Source organism: Emydura macquarii, unplaced genomic scaffold, assembly GCF_026122565.2.
Source record: "Emydura macquarii macquarii isolate MOO-44397 ecotype Brisbane River unplaced genomic scaffold, CSIRO-AGI_Emac_v2 contig_306, whole genome shotgun sequence".
NCBI classification, from domain to species: Eukaryota; Metazoa; Chordata; order Testudines; family Chelidae; genus Emydura; species Emydura macquarii.
In genome coordinates, this window is record NW_027130443.1 from 6,998,243 (window position 1) to 7,012,508 (window position 14,266).

A 14,266-nucleotide genomic window follows, 5' to 3' on the forward strand; every position below is an offset into this window, starting at 1 on the left:
GCCAGTGCCTAGGAACCGAGGTGGAGCGCACAGGACGCGTGGGGTTTCCCTGCAGGAGAGGCAGCCTCCTCGCTGAACTCCTTCTGTCTGGCTGCAGTCGGGTGGGAGCTGCTGGCAGAGCAGCCGGGAGCCACCATGCTTGAGGAGGGGCAGGACTCTAAAAATCAGGGCCTTCCGGTTTGGCCTGCACTTTGCAGGCCAACCACCATGACTTAGCTGCCAGCCATGTGCGTCAGTGACAGTGTGTAGTGTGTAGTGAGTCACTCATCTGCTCCAGTGCTTTGTGAGCGTGACACGTTGCAAGGCATTTGCAGGTGTCAAATAGTGACTGTAAAATGAGCACAGTAGCCTGAAAAGCTTTACTGGAAACATGCAGTGATTCGTAGTCCTTAACGGTGTAGACCAACGGTTCCCAACCTGGGGGGGCGGGACCCCCTTGGGGGAGCGTCAAAGATTACAGGGAGTCCATGAGGCTTCAGTAATATTGAGGTCATTTAGCCCTCCGAGCTCCACGCCGGCCAGAGCAGAGGAGCAACCGCCTGCAGCCCCACACTGGCCGAGTGCCCGGCCGGAGAGGAGCAGCTCTGGCCAATCCACCAGGGCCTGCCTCCATTACCCTTGGTCCATGAGGGACCGGAAGAGGCGGGGCCACTCGGGGCGTGCGGTGGCGGCTGCGCCAGGGTAGGCTTAGCGTCTAACTCAGGTAAGAGACATTGATGATGATGAGGATGATGTAATTTAGCGGTGTTGTTATTATTATTATCGTTATATGTGTTTATGGCTGGGGGGGCACATGTTTTACCCAGTGTTAACTGCGGGCTCTCGCTCAGAAAGGTTGGGAACCGCTGTCTGGTCCCAGCCTGGCTGGTTTCTCTGCTAACCCCATGCGCGGGGGTTGTCTTCCAGGTTACGAGGAGGTGATCTGGATCCCCAAGGGCTCGGTGCACATTGATATCCGGGAGCTGAACCTCTCTCTCAACTACCTGGGTGAGAAGGCGGCAGGGTCTGCAGTCCGGGCTGAAACTGGGAAGCTGAGAGACATGATGGAGCGCCAGTGAAATCCCAGTCAGATGCTCTTTCAGGGCCAAGGCGCCTCTCCGAGTGTGGTGTGGTGTGGGCAAGACCCGCCTGGCAGATCTCCCCTGAGGGATGTTGGGAGGGCTTCAGGAGCCAGCCTGAGGGGGGAGTAGAGTTAACTATTCTCCACACTAGGTGGCCAACCACTGAGAAAAGCTTTTCCCCCTCCACAGGGGGTGGCACCGGCTGGCAAAGCCGCATTGCCTGGCGGGGTTCGCAGAGCATGATGTGGGAGCTGTTTCGGGGCCGGCGGTGTGTCTGTGTGGCATAGGTGGCCCCTGTCTCACTGCAGCTCTGCCTCTTTCCAGCAACCAGCAACGTAGCCCGAAACAAACCGCACGCCCCCGTTCTGTCCCAGGCTCCTTGGCACGTCCCTCGGAGCCAGCATGTTGGGCTGGGGGGTTCAAGATCGACTGTCTCACGTTTTGCTTGGACTCGATTTTCCAGCGAGTCTCCGGCTCATTGCTTTTCTCAAGTGACCCTCAACAATTACAGGAGGGGAGAAGTGGGGAGGGCAGAAGAATGCGACTCCATAAACATCACCTGGCAGGTCACCTGCAGCTCCATCGGAGGAGCTTGAGCCATGGCCGATACCAGAGCGTGTTAACAACCACAACAGTGCAACAATTAAAAACGTAAACGTGGGCCTTAGTATAACACACTGGCTTAGTGTGAGAGAGAGAGAGATCGTGTCTCCCTCTAGTGCCCATCATCTGAGACTACAACCCCCAGCTGCTCACTCCCGCCCACGCAGTATTCCTTTAGCTAGAGGCCAGCATTTCTGGTCCGGAAGGTCTCAAGGGCGATCCCAGCTGATGATCTATGCTGGGGTTTCTGTGTATAGTTACATTACCAGGGTACGAACTGGCGTGCTCTGCTGGGGCCTGGTTACCATCCCCGGTGCCACCAGGATGAAGTCAGTCCAGTCATGCCATGGCATCGTTAGTGTGGTCCAATGGCTCGGGCACCGACTGAATCCGGAGACTGGGGGGCTATTCCCAGCTCAGCCCTGCTGTTATATGTGGCCTTAACCAGGTCATTTAATTTGCAAGCACCTCAGTCTCTGGAGCTATAGAATTGGGATAATGGTACTTCCTGCCTTTGTAAGAATGGTTCAAGATCAATAGATGATAAGCACTGGATGGCAGGCTGTTATTGCATGGCGGGGGATAGAGGAAATCCTCGCACCCAGGGACTACGGTGAGGGGTGTATTAGAAGCCATGTCCCAGGATTCCCATGGCAGAATTGCTCAGGGGGCCCGGGGGACCTATGCAAGGAGTTGCTTTCAAAGAGAATCCATAGCCTCCTTGCCTTGCCTTTTACCCCTGTGTACGGGGGCCGTTCACACTAGGAAATAGCCTGCACTCCCCTCCGCACTGAGGGCCCTCTCCTCGCCTGTCCTTCCAGCCCTGAAAGGGGAGAACGACGAGTATTTCATCAATGGGAAACTCTCCATCGACCCACCCAGGCGCTTCAGCATCGCTGGGACAACCTTCCACTACAGGAGATCTCAGGATGACCCCGAATCGCTGGAGGCCTTAGGACCTACCAATGCCACGCTCGTTCTCATGGTTGGTAATGGCCCTTTTCTTCCCCCCTGGCCCTGCCACCCTCCCGCCACACGCACCAGAGTTAGCGCTAGTCAGGAATACAGGGACGCTGTCGTCATAGGGGCCAAATTCTCCTGCGATCCCTGCCCCGGAGCGGCGGGACTGTTAGAGCACAGAGCCAGACTTTAGAACGAAACTGGGTTTTGACGGCACACGTTCCCCCCATCACCGCTCTGCTGAGCGCACTGGCCTCCATGCTGGCTTGCACAATCGCCGGGGTCAATGGATATCCATTCCCAGGGCCTGCAGAGCTGGAATGGGGAGGGCAGCCCAGCAACCCGTGAGCCTGGAAAGCCTGGCGGGCATCCTAGGACACGACACGAGATGGGCCCCTGGTCACGCTCCGCTCTGATGGCACGTGGGCACCAGTTCACTGACGGCCCCTTTCTCCACAGGTTCTCGTGCGGGGGACAGAGCCGCAGGGGATTCGGTACAAGTTCAACGCGCCCATCGCCCGAGGCTCCTTGACCCAGTACTCCTGGCACTATACCCCCTGGACCAAATGCTCGGCTATCTGTGCAGGGGGTGAGAGGTTTGGCTGTGCTTTGGCCGGGGTAGGGGCGTATGTGTGTGCAACCAGGACACCCCATATGGGGACTTGCTTTGGGAGCTAATGGGGCTGTCATACCAGGACCCCACACTCAGCCACTCGCAACTCAGGGTCAGTCAATATGGTTGCATGGACAACAGGTCTTGTCCCACGTCCCGGACGTTGTTCTTTGACTGGACCCAAAGAGTGGCTGATAAAGGGAACTGGGGTGAAATAACACACTTGAAATGCAGTGGTGTGTGTGGGCAGGAGGCTGGACTAGACGATCATGATGGGCCCTTCTGGCCTTTAAATCTATACAGCTCTGAACTGGTCCATCTCAGACAGATGCTTCCCAGTATCCTTTGGGCTCATTCCTGTGGGAGTTGAAGCTGTGGTTTCTGTGGCATGGCTGGTGTCTCTGGAGAACCTGGCTGCGAGTGACTGAGCAATTATGCAGCAGACACAGGCAGTTTCAAAACCAAGCTCTAATGATCGGGGCCTGGGTTTGCATGGTGCATGGAGAGTGCAGGACAGTAACTTCTGACCCCCCCCCCCCCACCGCTTTTCCCCTCATTCTCCTCCAAAAAGTCTCACAAGACGTCTGAAACTTCAAAACCAGCTTATTTTTTCTGAGAGCTGGATCTCAGAAACCTCTTGATCAAATGCCTTCAAATTTTTACACACTTTGTCCTAGACTCTGACCTGACCTACCAATTTTCAACCTAACCGCTCAGGCTTTTTTAGATTTTAGAGATGATGGAAAACTGGCTTTCTATAGAAACGTGGGTGCATCCTTCTCTCTGGATGACAAGTAGTTGCACCATCCTGTAGACCTCGAGTGAGCAGCTCGGTGGTGCATCGTGCCTGGAGACCGGCCACCGGGAGATGTGCTAAGCAGTTCTAAACTTTGGAACCAGGCTGTTTCTCTCTTATCTTTCCCTTCCCCTCCTCCCCCGCAGGCAGCCAGGTCCAGTCCGTCATATGCAAGAAAGAGGCTGACAGCTCCACAGTCTTCAACCATTTCTGTAGCTCTGAAACCAAATTACCTGAGAAGCAGAGGCCGTGCAACACTGAGCCGTGCCCGCCGCTGTGAGTACGGTCATCTGTCTCGGCAGGGTGTTTCTTCGCTGTTGGCGGTCTCAGGGCATGGGGTGGCTGGGATCTGGGACTCCTGATGGGTTCTTAGATGGAGAAGTAGGGCTGGATTGAAATGGAGAATGGATTTGGTGCCTGCCCTCCCCCTGAATCAACAAAGCAGGTTCCCCATCGTTTTCCTTCCCCCACGTCAGTTCCCCCTCTCTCCCGTCCGGGAGAAAGGATGATCTGTGTCGTTCCATTCCAGACACTGTCACTGGCTCCTGGGTGCAGTCACACCCACACTCTGGGGCTGGTGATCATATTCAGCAAGGCACTGAAGTCTGTGCAGTAGGAAAGCTGCTTCAGAATGGTAAGGGTGTGGTATTACGTTATCCTTCTGCTCTGTCACTAGTAATATCTAGCGCATTTCATCTGGAGACCCCAAAGCGCTTTACAAAGGAGGGCGATATCATTGTCCCCATTTTGCAGATGGAGAAACTGAGGCACAGAGACTTGCCCAAGGTCACCCAACAGGCCAGTGGCAGAGGCAGGACTAAAATCCAGTCCCTGTCCAGTGCCTCTGTCCAGTGGACCACACTGCCTCCCACTAGTGCAGGGGACTTGTCCCATGCTCTGGGGAGGGGGTCACAGAGTGTGTGGGTCTGCTGGCCAGAAGGCTTGTCTGTAAAGCAGAATTGCTCCCAGTGTCATTGTGCCCCCTGCCCTCACACTTGCCCCTCTCCCCACGACATTAGCACCTCTTCTGTGCGTCCCCTTTAGAAATATGCACAAGTTGGTGCCACTGTCCCCACTTTACGTGGGGCAATGGAGACACGCAGAGATTAGATGATCTGTCTGAAGTTAGTCGCTGCGAGACCAGGGAGAACTTGGGGTATGTCTACGCAGCCTGTGGCAGCAAACCCCCCAGCTCAGGGGGGTGCAGAGAGACTCAGGCTAACGGGACTGGTGCTAGCCCTCTAGAAACAGCTGCGTAGCAGGCTAGCACGAGCCGCGCTAGCCAAGTCTGGCCACCCGGGCTGGGAGGCTCGCTCCTGCAGTTCCTGGCTCCTAGCGCTGGGCTCATGTCAACGGCTGTCAACAGCGACACCTCGCTCCTAACCGCCAGCGCTTGTCTCTTTCCCCAGCTGGGTGATCGGGAACTGGTCCGAGTGCAGCCGGAGCTGCAACGAAGGCGTCCGCACCCGCAGCGTGGTCTGCCGCCGGAAGATCTCTGCCGTTGAGGAGAAAATCCTGGACGATGGCTCCTGCGCCCAGCCCTGGCCCAAGATGCATGAGCCCTGCAATAATCAAACATGCCCCCCAGAATGGGCTGCTCTAGACTGGTCAGAGGTAAAGGCCCCTTCTCGAGTGCTGTGGGACCACGACTGGTGCCCATTGCACAGGCTCTCTAAATGCTCTGGGTCCTTCCAGCGAGGGGCCTGCAGTGCACCGGTCATTAAGGCAGGACAAGGCTGTCCCGAGCCCGCAGCACTGTTGGTGACGGGCACTGTCCCATGCAGGGCATTATCCTGTACTGATCCAAGGAGATGGCCTAGGTGGGATCAAACAGGGCTTTCCCGCTGAGTGGGAACCTGGGTGACTTCGCAGTGTCTGCCCCACACTGAGCGCTTGGGCTGCATTAGAGCCTAAGAACATAAGACCGACCATACAGGGTCAGACCGGTGGGCCACCTCGCCCACAGCCTGTCTTCCAGCAGTGGTCAATGCCAGATGCTTCAGAGGGAATGGACAGAACAGGCAATCCTTTAGTGGTCCATCCCCTGTCATCCACTCCCAGCTTCTGGCAGTGAGAGGCTAGCGACACACAGAGCATGGGGTTACATCTCTGACCACCCTGGCCAATAGCCATCAATGGACCTGTCCTCCATGAACTTATGTCACGATTTTGATGGGCAGTGGTCTCAGCCCAGCAGCCGCTTAGCCGTTGCCAGGCTGCTCCATTTGGAGAGGGCACAGCACAAGGCAATGAAGATGCTAATACTTGACAGTTACTGGGTCAGATACTCAACAGGTGTAAATCTGTTAAGCCCCGTTGACTTCAGTGGTGCTGCGCCAGTCCACACCGGCTGAGGATCTGGTTCACTGCACACTGCTCCTTTCTTCTGAGATCTCCAAGTGCTTTACCAAGGCATCCCTATCCCCATTTTACAGATAGATGGGCATAGAGGCCAAGTCTCCTGATCCCACCCACCTGCCACTCTAACCACTAGACCGTGTTGTCGACAATCTCAGTTACGGTGCTCTTGACAGAGAAAAGACTCGACTGCAGTATTTAAACTAGCCAAGGGTAGTTCTCAGTTTCCACTGGCATTACTGAATGAGGGCATCTATCTAGCATTCAGTTAAAGGGGATCTGTGCAAGGCGAATGCGAGATGTTCCCTGGGGAGAAACGATCAGATGGTGCCAGGCCTCCATTCAAGGGAGGGATGTCGAACGGAATTACGGATCTTGAGCTGTGGATTGTCAGTGGAGCTACATTGAACTCCAGCAGCTCAGGACCTGGCCTGCTCTGTATCATGTCATGCTCGACCCTGGTGCTGTGCATGATAAGAAATGCTGAGCAGCACGGAGAGTGCGTGGCGCTCACAGACTCAGGAATGCTCAGGGGCGAGATCCGACAGCCGTTGTAAGTTTCCTGCATGACCCACGTTGGCCTCCCCGATTAGGAATCCTCGTGATACGGTGCCTCCTTCACATGGGCATTGGCAGGGTGAGATGTGGGTGTCAAAGGCTCGGTGCCGGCCCGTGCTCAGGCCTTTATCTTGCACACTCATGGATGGCTACGTAATGGGGAGATCACTGACGCTTCTCCAGTGCACCCGAAGCCTGAGCCTGCCCTTTGCCGCGCACCCCAGATTTCATGTGTCTCCTCTTTGCAGTGCACCCCGACCTGTGGGCCTGGTTTCCGCCACCGCATCGTGCTTTGCAAAAGCGGCGACCACAGCACGACCCTGCCAACCTCGCAGTGCCCGGAGAACACCAAGCCCCTGACCAACATGAGGTGCAACCTTCGACGCTGCCCGCCCCCGCGGTGGGTGACTGGCGAATGGGGAGAGGTACTGAACGATCGCCTGCCCCCGACTCCCCCGGAGTCCGAGCAGTTCCCCGCCCACTCAGCCGCCCTGGGGTGGAGAACCCAGGAGATTTCCCTCGTGTGCGCCGCACCCCCTAGGGATTGACCGATTTGAGCTGGGTGGGAAAGCTAAAATACCAAGGGCCCCAGAGGCAGAGACAGTGACTGAGCGCAGCTAAGACCCCTGCCCCAGTCCCTTTGCCCTCAGGCCCCAGTTAGTTTTAGAGCAACGTCTGTCCTCCGCCATATCCGTACAGCCCCATTTGGCTCCTAGGGAGCATCTACACCGCAAAAAAAAGCCGAGCCCCGCACACCCGAGTCAGCTGAGCCAGGCCAGCCGCGGCCAGGCCGCAGGGGCAGTGTGGACGTGACCTCAGGGTCTGCGCACAGATGCCAGGCAGCGCTCTGCTTCCAGGGGCCAGCAGCGCAATGGTGGGCATCGGCTCCTGCTCGGGCTGGAGCCCTTAGCTAGGCCTGACCGGAGCCCCTGCTTGGCTGGCATGCGCAGCGCTCCTTAGGTTTGCTGCCTGCTGCCGGTCGGTGCCCCGCCGGTTCCTCTCTGCTGGGCTCCGCTCTCCGCCCTGCGCTGGCTGCTCAGGCCTGGTCTGGTGCCCAGTCACTCTGGCCCGGTGCTGACTAGCCCGCTGGGTAAAAGAAACGCCTCCCTTCGTGAGCTGGGCGCCGCTCCTTTGCCACCTTTAGGGCTCCCTCTCCCCACCCCTTTTCCCCCAGGGAGGTGGAGCATTCAGGCTGGCTCCTGTCCCAGCCACCAGGCCCCTGCTGGAGTCGGGTTGGAGTCAGCCGGGCACCTTCTCCCCACTCACTTTCAGCACCCGCTTCTCCCCTGCGATGGGGAGAAATGGACAAAGAACCCCCAAGCCGTGGCCGGGTGGGATTGGGGCAGATAAAGGGGCGAGCGGCCTTAGGTCTGTTCCTCTTTGCTTCCCAAAGGGGGACCCTCCTTTACCTGGCGTCCCCACCCCCTTAGCATCCCAGCCCTTTCCCCACGGGCCCAGGAGTCCAGCCTTTGAACCCCGCCTGCTATCAAGCAGTGAGGGGTGTGCAGCCAGGGCAACTCAGCTGGATGGATCTTCCCTCCACTCAGGCACAGGCAGGGCGCCTCTGCCCCCGCAGAGTAGCCAGCGCACCAGAGACTGAGGGCTGAACTAGCCAACGTGCCGGTTACTGGGAGTGGCTGGGCTCTGCGGTGCAGAGGAGATGGGAGTGGAGGGTTGAACTCCCCAACCCCCAGCTCTTTAGGGGTGTGGAGGGGGGGGGGCAGCAGGGGCTCCCCAGCCCAGCAGTTCTCTGAGGGCAAGGGGGGGAGCTGGAGTCTGTCAGTTGCTGCCCCGTGTGTCAAGGACATCGAATGGTCACATTAGTCTCTTCCTGGGTGCTCGGCCCGGAGCTGGAATCCCCTGCCCTGCGCCCTGTGACCAGGCCCATCAGGCCCCTGTGCTCGGGATGCCTGTATCCATAGGAACCCATTGAGATGCAGGGCAGCGGCAGAGCATTCGAGCCGTCAGGCAGAGCTTGCAGGTGCCTGGTCCCTACAGCCCGGCCACCCCTTCCAGCCCACTCTCTGCAGCCCAGTGCATGCATGGACATCGCGGCGATGCTGAAGGATGCCACCCATAGTAACATGTGGCTCTTCAGGACATACCTGGGGGCGCAGGATGCCCTGATACGGCCCAGGATGTAGGGCCTGATCCAAAGTCCCCTGAAATGGATGGAAGCAGCAATCTGCAACCGCCAAGGGTTGGGTTAAACGCATTGGCCTAGCTACAGCCTTGAGGGGGTGAGGGAGACGCCAGGTCCAGCCCCCCGCGGTAGTGACTAGCCCCCTCCCCTTTACCGGTGTGTTAGCACAAAGCTGCAGGGCGGCTCTGACTCTGCCCCGTTTCCCCGCAGTGCTCCGCCCAGTGCGGCCTCGGCCAGCAGAGACGCTCCGTCCAGTGCTTGGCCCACACGGGGCAGCCGGCCAGCGACTGCGGGGAGTCCCTGAAGCCTGCAGCCATGCAGCAGTGCGAGGCCAAGTGTGAAGCAGGCCCGACCGAGAGCCCCGAAGGTACCGGATCCGGGAGACAAGGCTTAAAAACCTACATGCTGCCCACTGTGAACAGCAGGGTTCAAATTCCCCCCTCCGGGTCCGCGCCGAACCCACTCTGCTGCAGGGCATGGGGTGGGGGCTCCTATGGGGCAGTGCAGAGCCTGCCCCCCTAGCAGCGGGGGTGAAGTAGCTACTGCGTCTACACTTGGTTTATCCAACTGAGCCTGCCCAGCTCTGTGGGACCCTCCAGAGGAGAGGCCCTGTTCTCACTGTAAGATTCGCCAATCCTCGCTCGGCCCGGCCCTTTCTCTGGGGCTCTCCCCACTTGCTCCTTGGCAGCCGGTCCCTGGAGGCTGGGCCCTGGGAAAGGAAACATTCCCAGAGCCTGGGGGAGTTCAGCTTGGGGTGGGGGGGGGTTGCTCCGAGGCCATTCTCTACCCCACACACCCCGCTTTGTGCGTAGCAGGCTCCCTAATCCGTTTCCCTCTGGGCTCCCTCCAGAATGCAAGGATGTGAACAAGGTCGCCTACTGCCCCCTGGTGTTGAAGTTCAAGTTCTGCAGCCGGACCTACTTCCGACAGATGTGCTGTAAAACGTGCCAGGGTCATTAAAGGAGCGAGGCGACCCCCCTGGAGGAAAACTGGAAGGCGAAAGCAATGCCAGAGGGCAGCCGTTCCCCTCCACCCACCCCAGCCCCGGGAATCTCCAAGGGATTCAAACCAAACACTGGTCGTGCTTCTGGTGGGAGCCGGTGTCACTCCCTCCCCTCCCCCAAACCCACAAGAACCCCAATGGCGGGAGCCTCAGTTAAACCACTGCCAACGCGCGTGCCACTCCGGAGCCAGGCAGCACAAAGCGCAAGAGGAGCAGGGAGATCTCGGCAGCCGCGCCAGAGCGGGTCACCGTGACGGGAGAGGGTGGAGCTGGGGAGAGCGCGGCAACAAGGACATTACTTGAAATTCTGACATTGTTATTTATTTAGTAGCACAGCTGGGTCCTGCGGGCACCAGCCAACAGCCTTCAGATGGTGCCATCGGCCCTGCCCGCCACACAGGGGAGGGCAGGGTGGTGCTCGACGCCGTAGGGGGAAGCCTTAATGCAAACAGCTGACAGCCAATCAGCGTTCTCTGGTCCTGCCCTCGCCCCGCTCTGTGCCCAGTCTCCTGAAGGGCACCGCTGCCCACCTCTGGGAAACGAAGTGCGCTCAGTGGCGGCTGCTGCACTGGGGAGCAGGCCTGGGGCAGGGGAGGGGGAATGAGCGAATGGAGCGTTCTGTCCTGCCTGCCGCCAGCGGGAGCGTCGAGAAAACAGGGAGAGCAAGAAGCAGAGGAAGATTTTAGTTATGTGGAGCATCAGCCTGCCGGGAACAATCCTTGGCTTGTGCCTTTGGGCTTCTTTATGATGGATAAGGAAAGGCTGCTAGGGTGGTGGGGGGGATTGTTTGGTTCATTCAAGTCTTATCTCCCCTAGAAGGCTCTGTGGATGACTGGAGAACTGGTCACTGATCACCCCCAAGGAAGTGACACCGGATGAATTGGGAGGGGAAGGGATCTTTATACAGACTGTTCAAAACATTTTTTTCCTGAAGCCATTATTAATATTTGTATCACAGAAGCTCCAGCTGAAGCCAGGCCCCACTGTGCTAGGTGCTGTACATACACATAATAAGAGAAGGCCCAAGCTTCCCATCTAAATAGACAAGACAAAGAAAGGTAGGAAGCGGAAACAAAGGGAGGAAGTGATTTGCCCAGGGTCACCCAGCAGAACCAGGAATTGAACGTGGGTCTCCTAAATCCCCATCCAGGGCCTTACCCACTAGACACTACTGCCTCCTGGGCAGTGTGCCTTAGCAGCAGAAAGCAAAGCTTTCTCCATTCAAGATTCAGTTTGGATTATGAGCGCTCCCAGTCCACTTCTCCGACAAGCACCCACGAGAGAAGAGCACACTTGAAATTCCTCCACGGCACGCTCAGTCGGGTTCCACTTCCTTGCCAGCTGTGGTGGCACGAGCCTACTATTTTCCCCAGCGCTCCATAAGAGTCTTCCAGGAAAAACAGGGCTAGACAAGACCTGAGTGGCCAATGTAAAAAGAACATGCTTTTTATAAAAAAAAATAATAAATAAATTCAGCTTTTTCTGCATCATAATGAAGCAAAACAAGGCCCAAGCCCGGTGGTCTGTCCTCTTTGCAGATCACCTGTCTGACGCAAGAATGGCAGACATCTGTCCAACCAATGCTCCCCTCCCACAGCACATACCTCTCTCCCCTGCCCCTGTGTCTCCAGCTATTAATATACCCGCTACAGCATCATCCACTCACCAGCCAATCACAGCCTCTCTGGTGCTAGGTGCTGGTTCCTGATTGGCTGGTGCGTGGGCATTAATTGGCCTTCCTTCCTGGTGGAATGTTCCATTCCGATGCTTACTCCGGGGAGGGGGGGGGGGGTTGTTTTCACCATTTTATATAAATATATATAACAAAAAGTGTTTAAAATACTAACTCTGAGAAGGCGGCGCAAAATAATGGCATGATGTATAATAAAGGAGTAGCTACCATCCCGGGCAGCGTCTGGTCCGAGCGTCATTTCTCAGCTCATCCCCCCACCCCACTTGCCTGCATGGCCACATGTCCTGCGCTGGGTGCTCAGCTGTGTCCCAGCACATGTGCTCCCTGGTCCATTCCAGCCACCCCCAGACTGACCTATCATGCACTGGAGCCCTCCCCACCCCACCCCAAACCTGGGGAGCAGGAAGTGGCTTTGATTGACATAGAACTGATACCTTTGCCATCCCTTCCCTTCCCTCCCAGACCCACAGGGCATTGGCGGGTTCCCCCATAACTCCCAGGAGTATTTAAAGCGTTTATTGTGAAGGTGGGGACGAGCCCCTGAGTCTCTGGAGTGGCTCAAGACAAGACAAGCTCTGGATCCCTAAAGGAGGATGGATGATTGCTAAGCTTGTGGGCGGTTGGAAGGACACACTGTATTTGTGCCTACCTTGCCTCCTTCATTCTGCAGCCTGACTTGCCCACTCGTCCCTTCCCTTCCTGCCTTGTCCCTGGCACACAACCAGCTGCTCCTGGCAGGAGTGTCTCATGTCCTCAGCCCATAGGAGCTATGAGGAGAGGCTGAGGGAACTGGGCTTGTTTAGTCTGCAGAAAAGACGAGTGAGGAGGGATTTGATAGCAGCCTTTAACTACCTGAAGTGGGGTTCCCGGGAGGATGGAGCTAGGCTGTTCTCAGTGGTGGTAGATGACAGAAGTAGGAGCAATGGTCTCAAGTTGCAGTGGGGAAGGTCTAGGTTGGATATTAGGAAAATCTTTTTCCCTAGGAGGGTGGTGAAGCACTGGAATGGGTTACCTAGGGAGGTGATGGAATCTCCATCCTTAGAGGTTTTTAAGGCCTGGCTTGACAAAACCCTGGCTGGGATGATTTAGTTGGGGTTGGTCCTGCTTTGAGCAGGGGATTGGCCCAAATGATCTCCTGAGGTCCCTTCCAACCCTAATCTTCTCTGATTCTGATTCACACCCATCTCTGGAGCAGAAGACGCCTGTCCCTGCACCATACACATATGCCGTGACCCTGAAGGATGGGATGGACGACATTGTGAGCAGCAGGTGGAGCGTGTTTTACCTGGAGCTGGAGTGGGGAGAAGGACTGAATGCAGCCAGTCTTGCAGTCAGGCGGGAGCAAGCAGCTAAAGGAAGGACATTGAGCCTATGAGAAAGTTGCCAGGTCAACTCAGCCTCATGAGGCTCCCAGAGGTATGGCAACACCACGCATTCAAAATTCAGGAGTCAGGCCCCCCTGCACCCCCCCAAATCACAAGATTTTTTTAAATAGTAAATTGGGGGGAGGGGGACTTTTTATTTACTTTCTCATTTCTGAGCCTTTCCGGTGCACTCACCGCATGTTTTCCAGATTTTCTCTGTTGCCATGAGTGCTAGAACCTTTTCTTTTGAAACCAACACAGCGATTCTGACAAAATAACATGATTCCAGGAGCTGGGGCTTTAAGAAAACCCACCAAATATCACCAGAGCTGGCGGCACTATGGCTTTGCCTCTCCCCAGCTGCAGGGAGAGTCAAACCTGAGGTGCTTCAGGAACTGGCCGGGATGATTCAATTGCTGTCACTATTATCCTAATTTCTGTCCTCTAGATGCAGCTAACTCATCTCAGCAAGGCCGCAGGCCTGTAGGAACCTGCCATGTGGTGCAGTTATCAGCCGCTAGATGTCCTTCTGCACCAATGCACAACACTCCTCCAAGTCTGAACTAGTTTGAGGCCAGAAATTCCGCTTTCTTACTGTTCCGGCTGACAAACAAATATCACCCCATCACTCGCCATGGCCAGGTGGCCCAACCAGAAGGCTGGGTTGCTTAGTGCCATTTTATAGTGTTTCCCGTTCTTGCAACTATACCAGCAAAGCCTGAGACACTAAATGGCCTGTAATGCAGTGGTGGAACTAAGGATTTTAGTTCATTTTATCACCGCTTCGTCCAGCCATATTTCTCCACCAGCCATATTTATGGCTTCTTGAGTTTTACCCCACATCCCCTTGAAAGGCATCAAAATTCCCCTCCCACCACCTTCCGGTGTTTCAATGAACCCACTCACTGTCCCCACAGAGGATGTAGGTACTGCTGTTGCTACATCTCTGCAACATCTCCTCCTGCCTCCCCCTTTGCTCCCCAGTGCAGACATCCTGCCCTGATGTAACATGGGGATTACCGCTGTCTGGCGTAGTCTGGTTTAGCAGCTACAGATGCAACTAGCCCCAGCAAGACAAGCTGTGAGGACCTGGTTGCATGCTAAAGAAATGCCA

General features: G+C 56.4%; 1 protein-coding gene across 1 annotated transcript in view; it reads left to right on the forward strand.

Annotated features, from left to right (window-relative positions):
* The window catches only part of ADAMTS10 (ADAM metallopeptidase with thrombospondin type 1 motif 10), a 78,716-nt gene extending 66,718 nt beyond the window's left edge, over nucleotides 1–11,998 (forward strand). Inside the window, exons 17-24 of the mRNA XM_067557896.1 lie at nucleotides 907–987; nucleotides 2,486–2,649; nucleotides 3,084–3,213; nucleotides 4,180–4,309; nucleotides 5,443–5,647; nucleotides 7,198–7,374; nucleotides 9,303–9,459; nucleotides 9,943–11,998. Of these exons, the coding sequence (XP_067413997.1) occupies nucleotides 907–987; nucleotides 2,486–2,649; nucleotides 3,084–3,213; nucleotides 4,180–4,309; nucleotides 5,443–5,647; nucleotides 7,198–7,374; nucleotides 9,303–9,459; nucleotides 9,943–10,052 (1,154 nt within the window). The 3' untranslated portion in view covers nucleotides 10,053–11,998. The remainder of the gene's footprint in view (nucleotides 1–906; nucleotides 988–2,485; nucleotides 2,650–3,083; nucleotides 3,214–4,179; nucleotides 4,310–5,442; nucleotides 5,648–7,197; nucleotides 7,375–9,302; nucleotides 9,460–9,942) is intronic.
* Nucleotides 11,999–14,266: the final 2,268 nt, after the last annotated feature.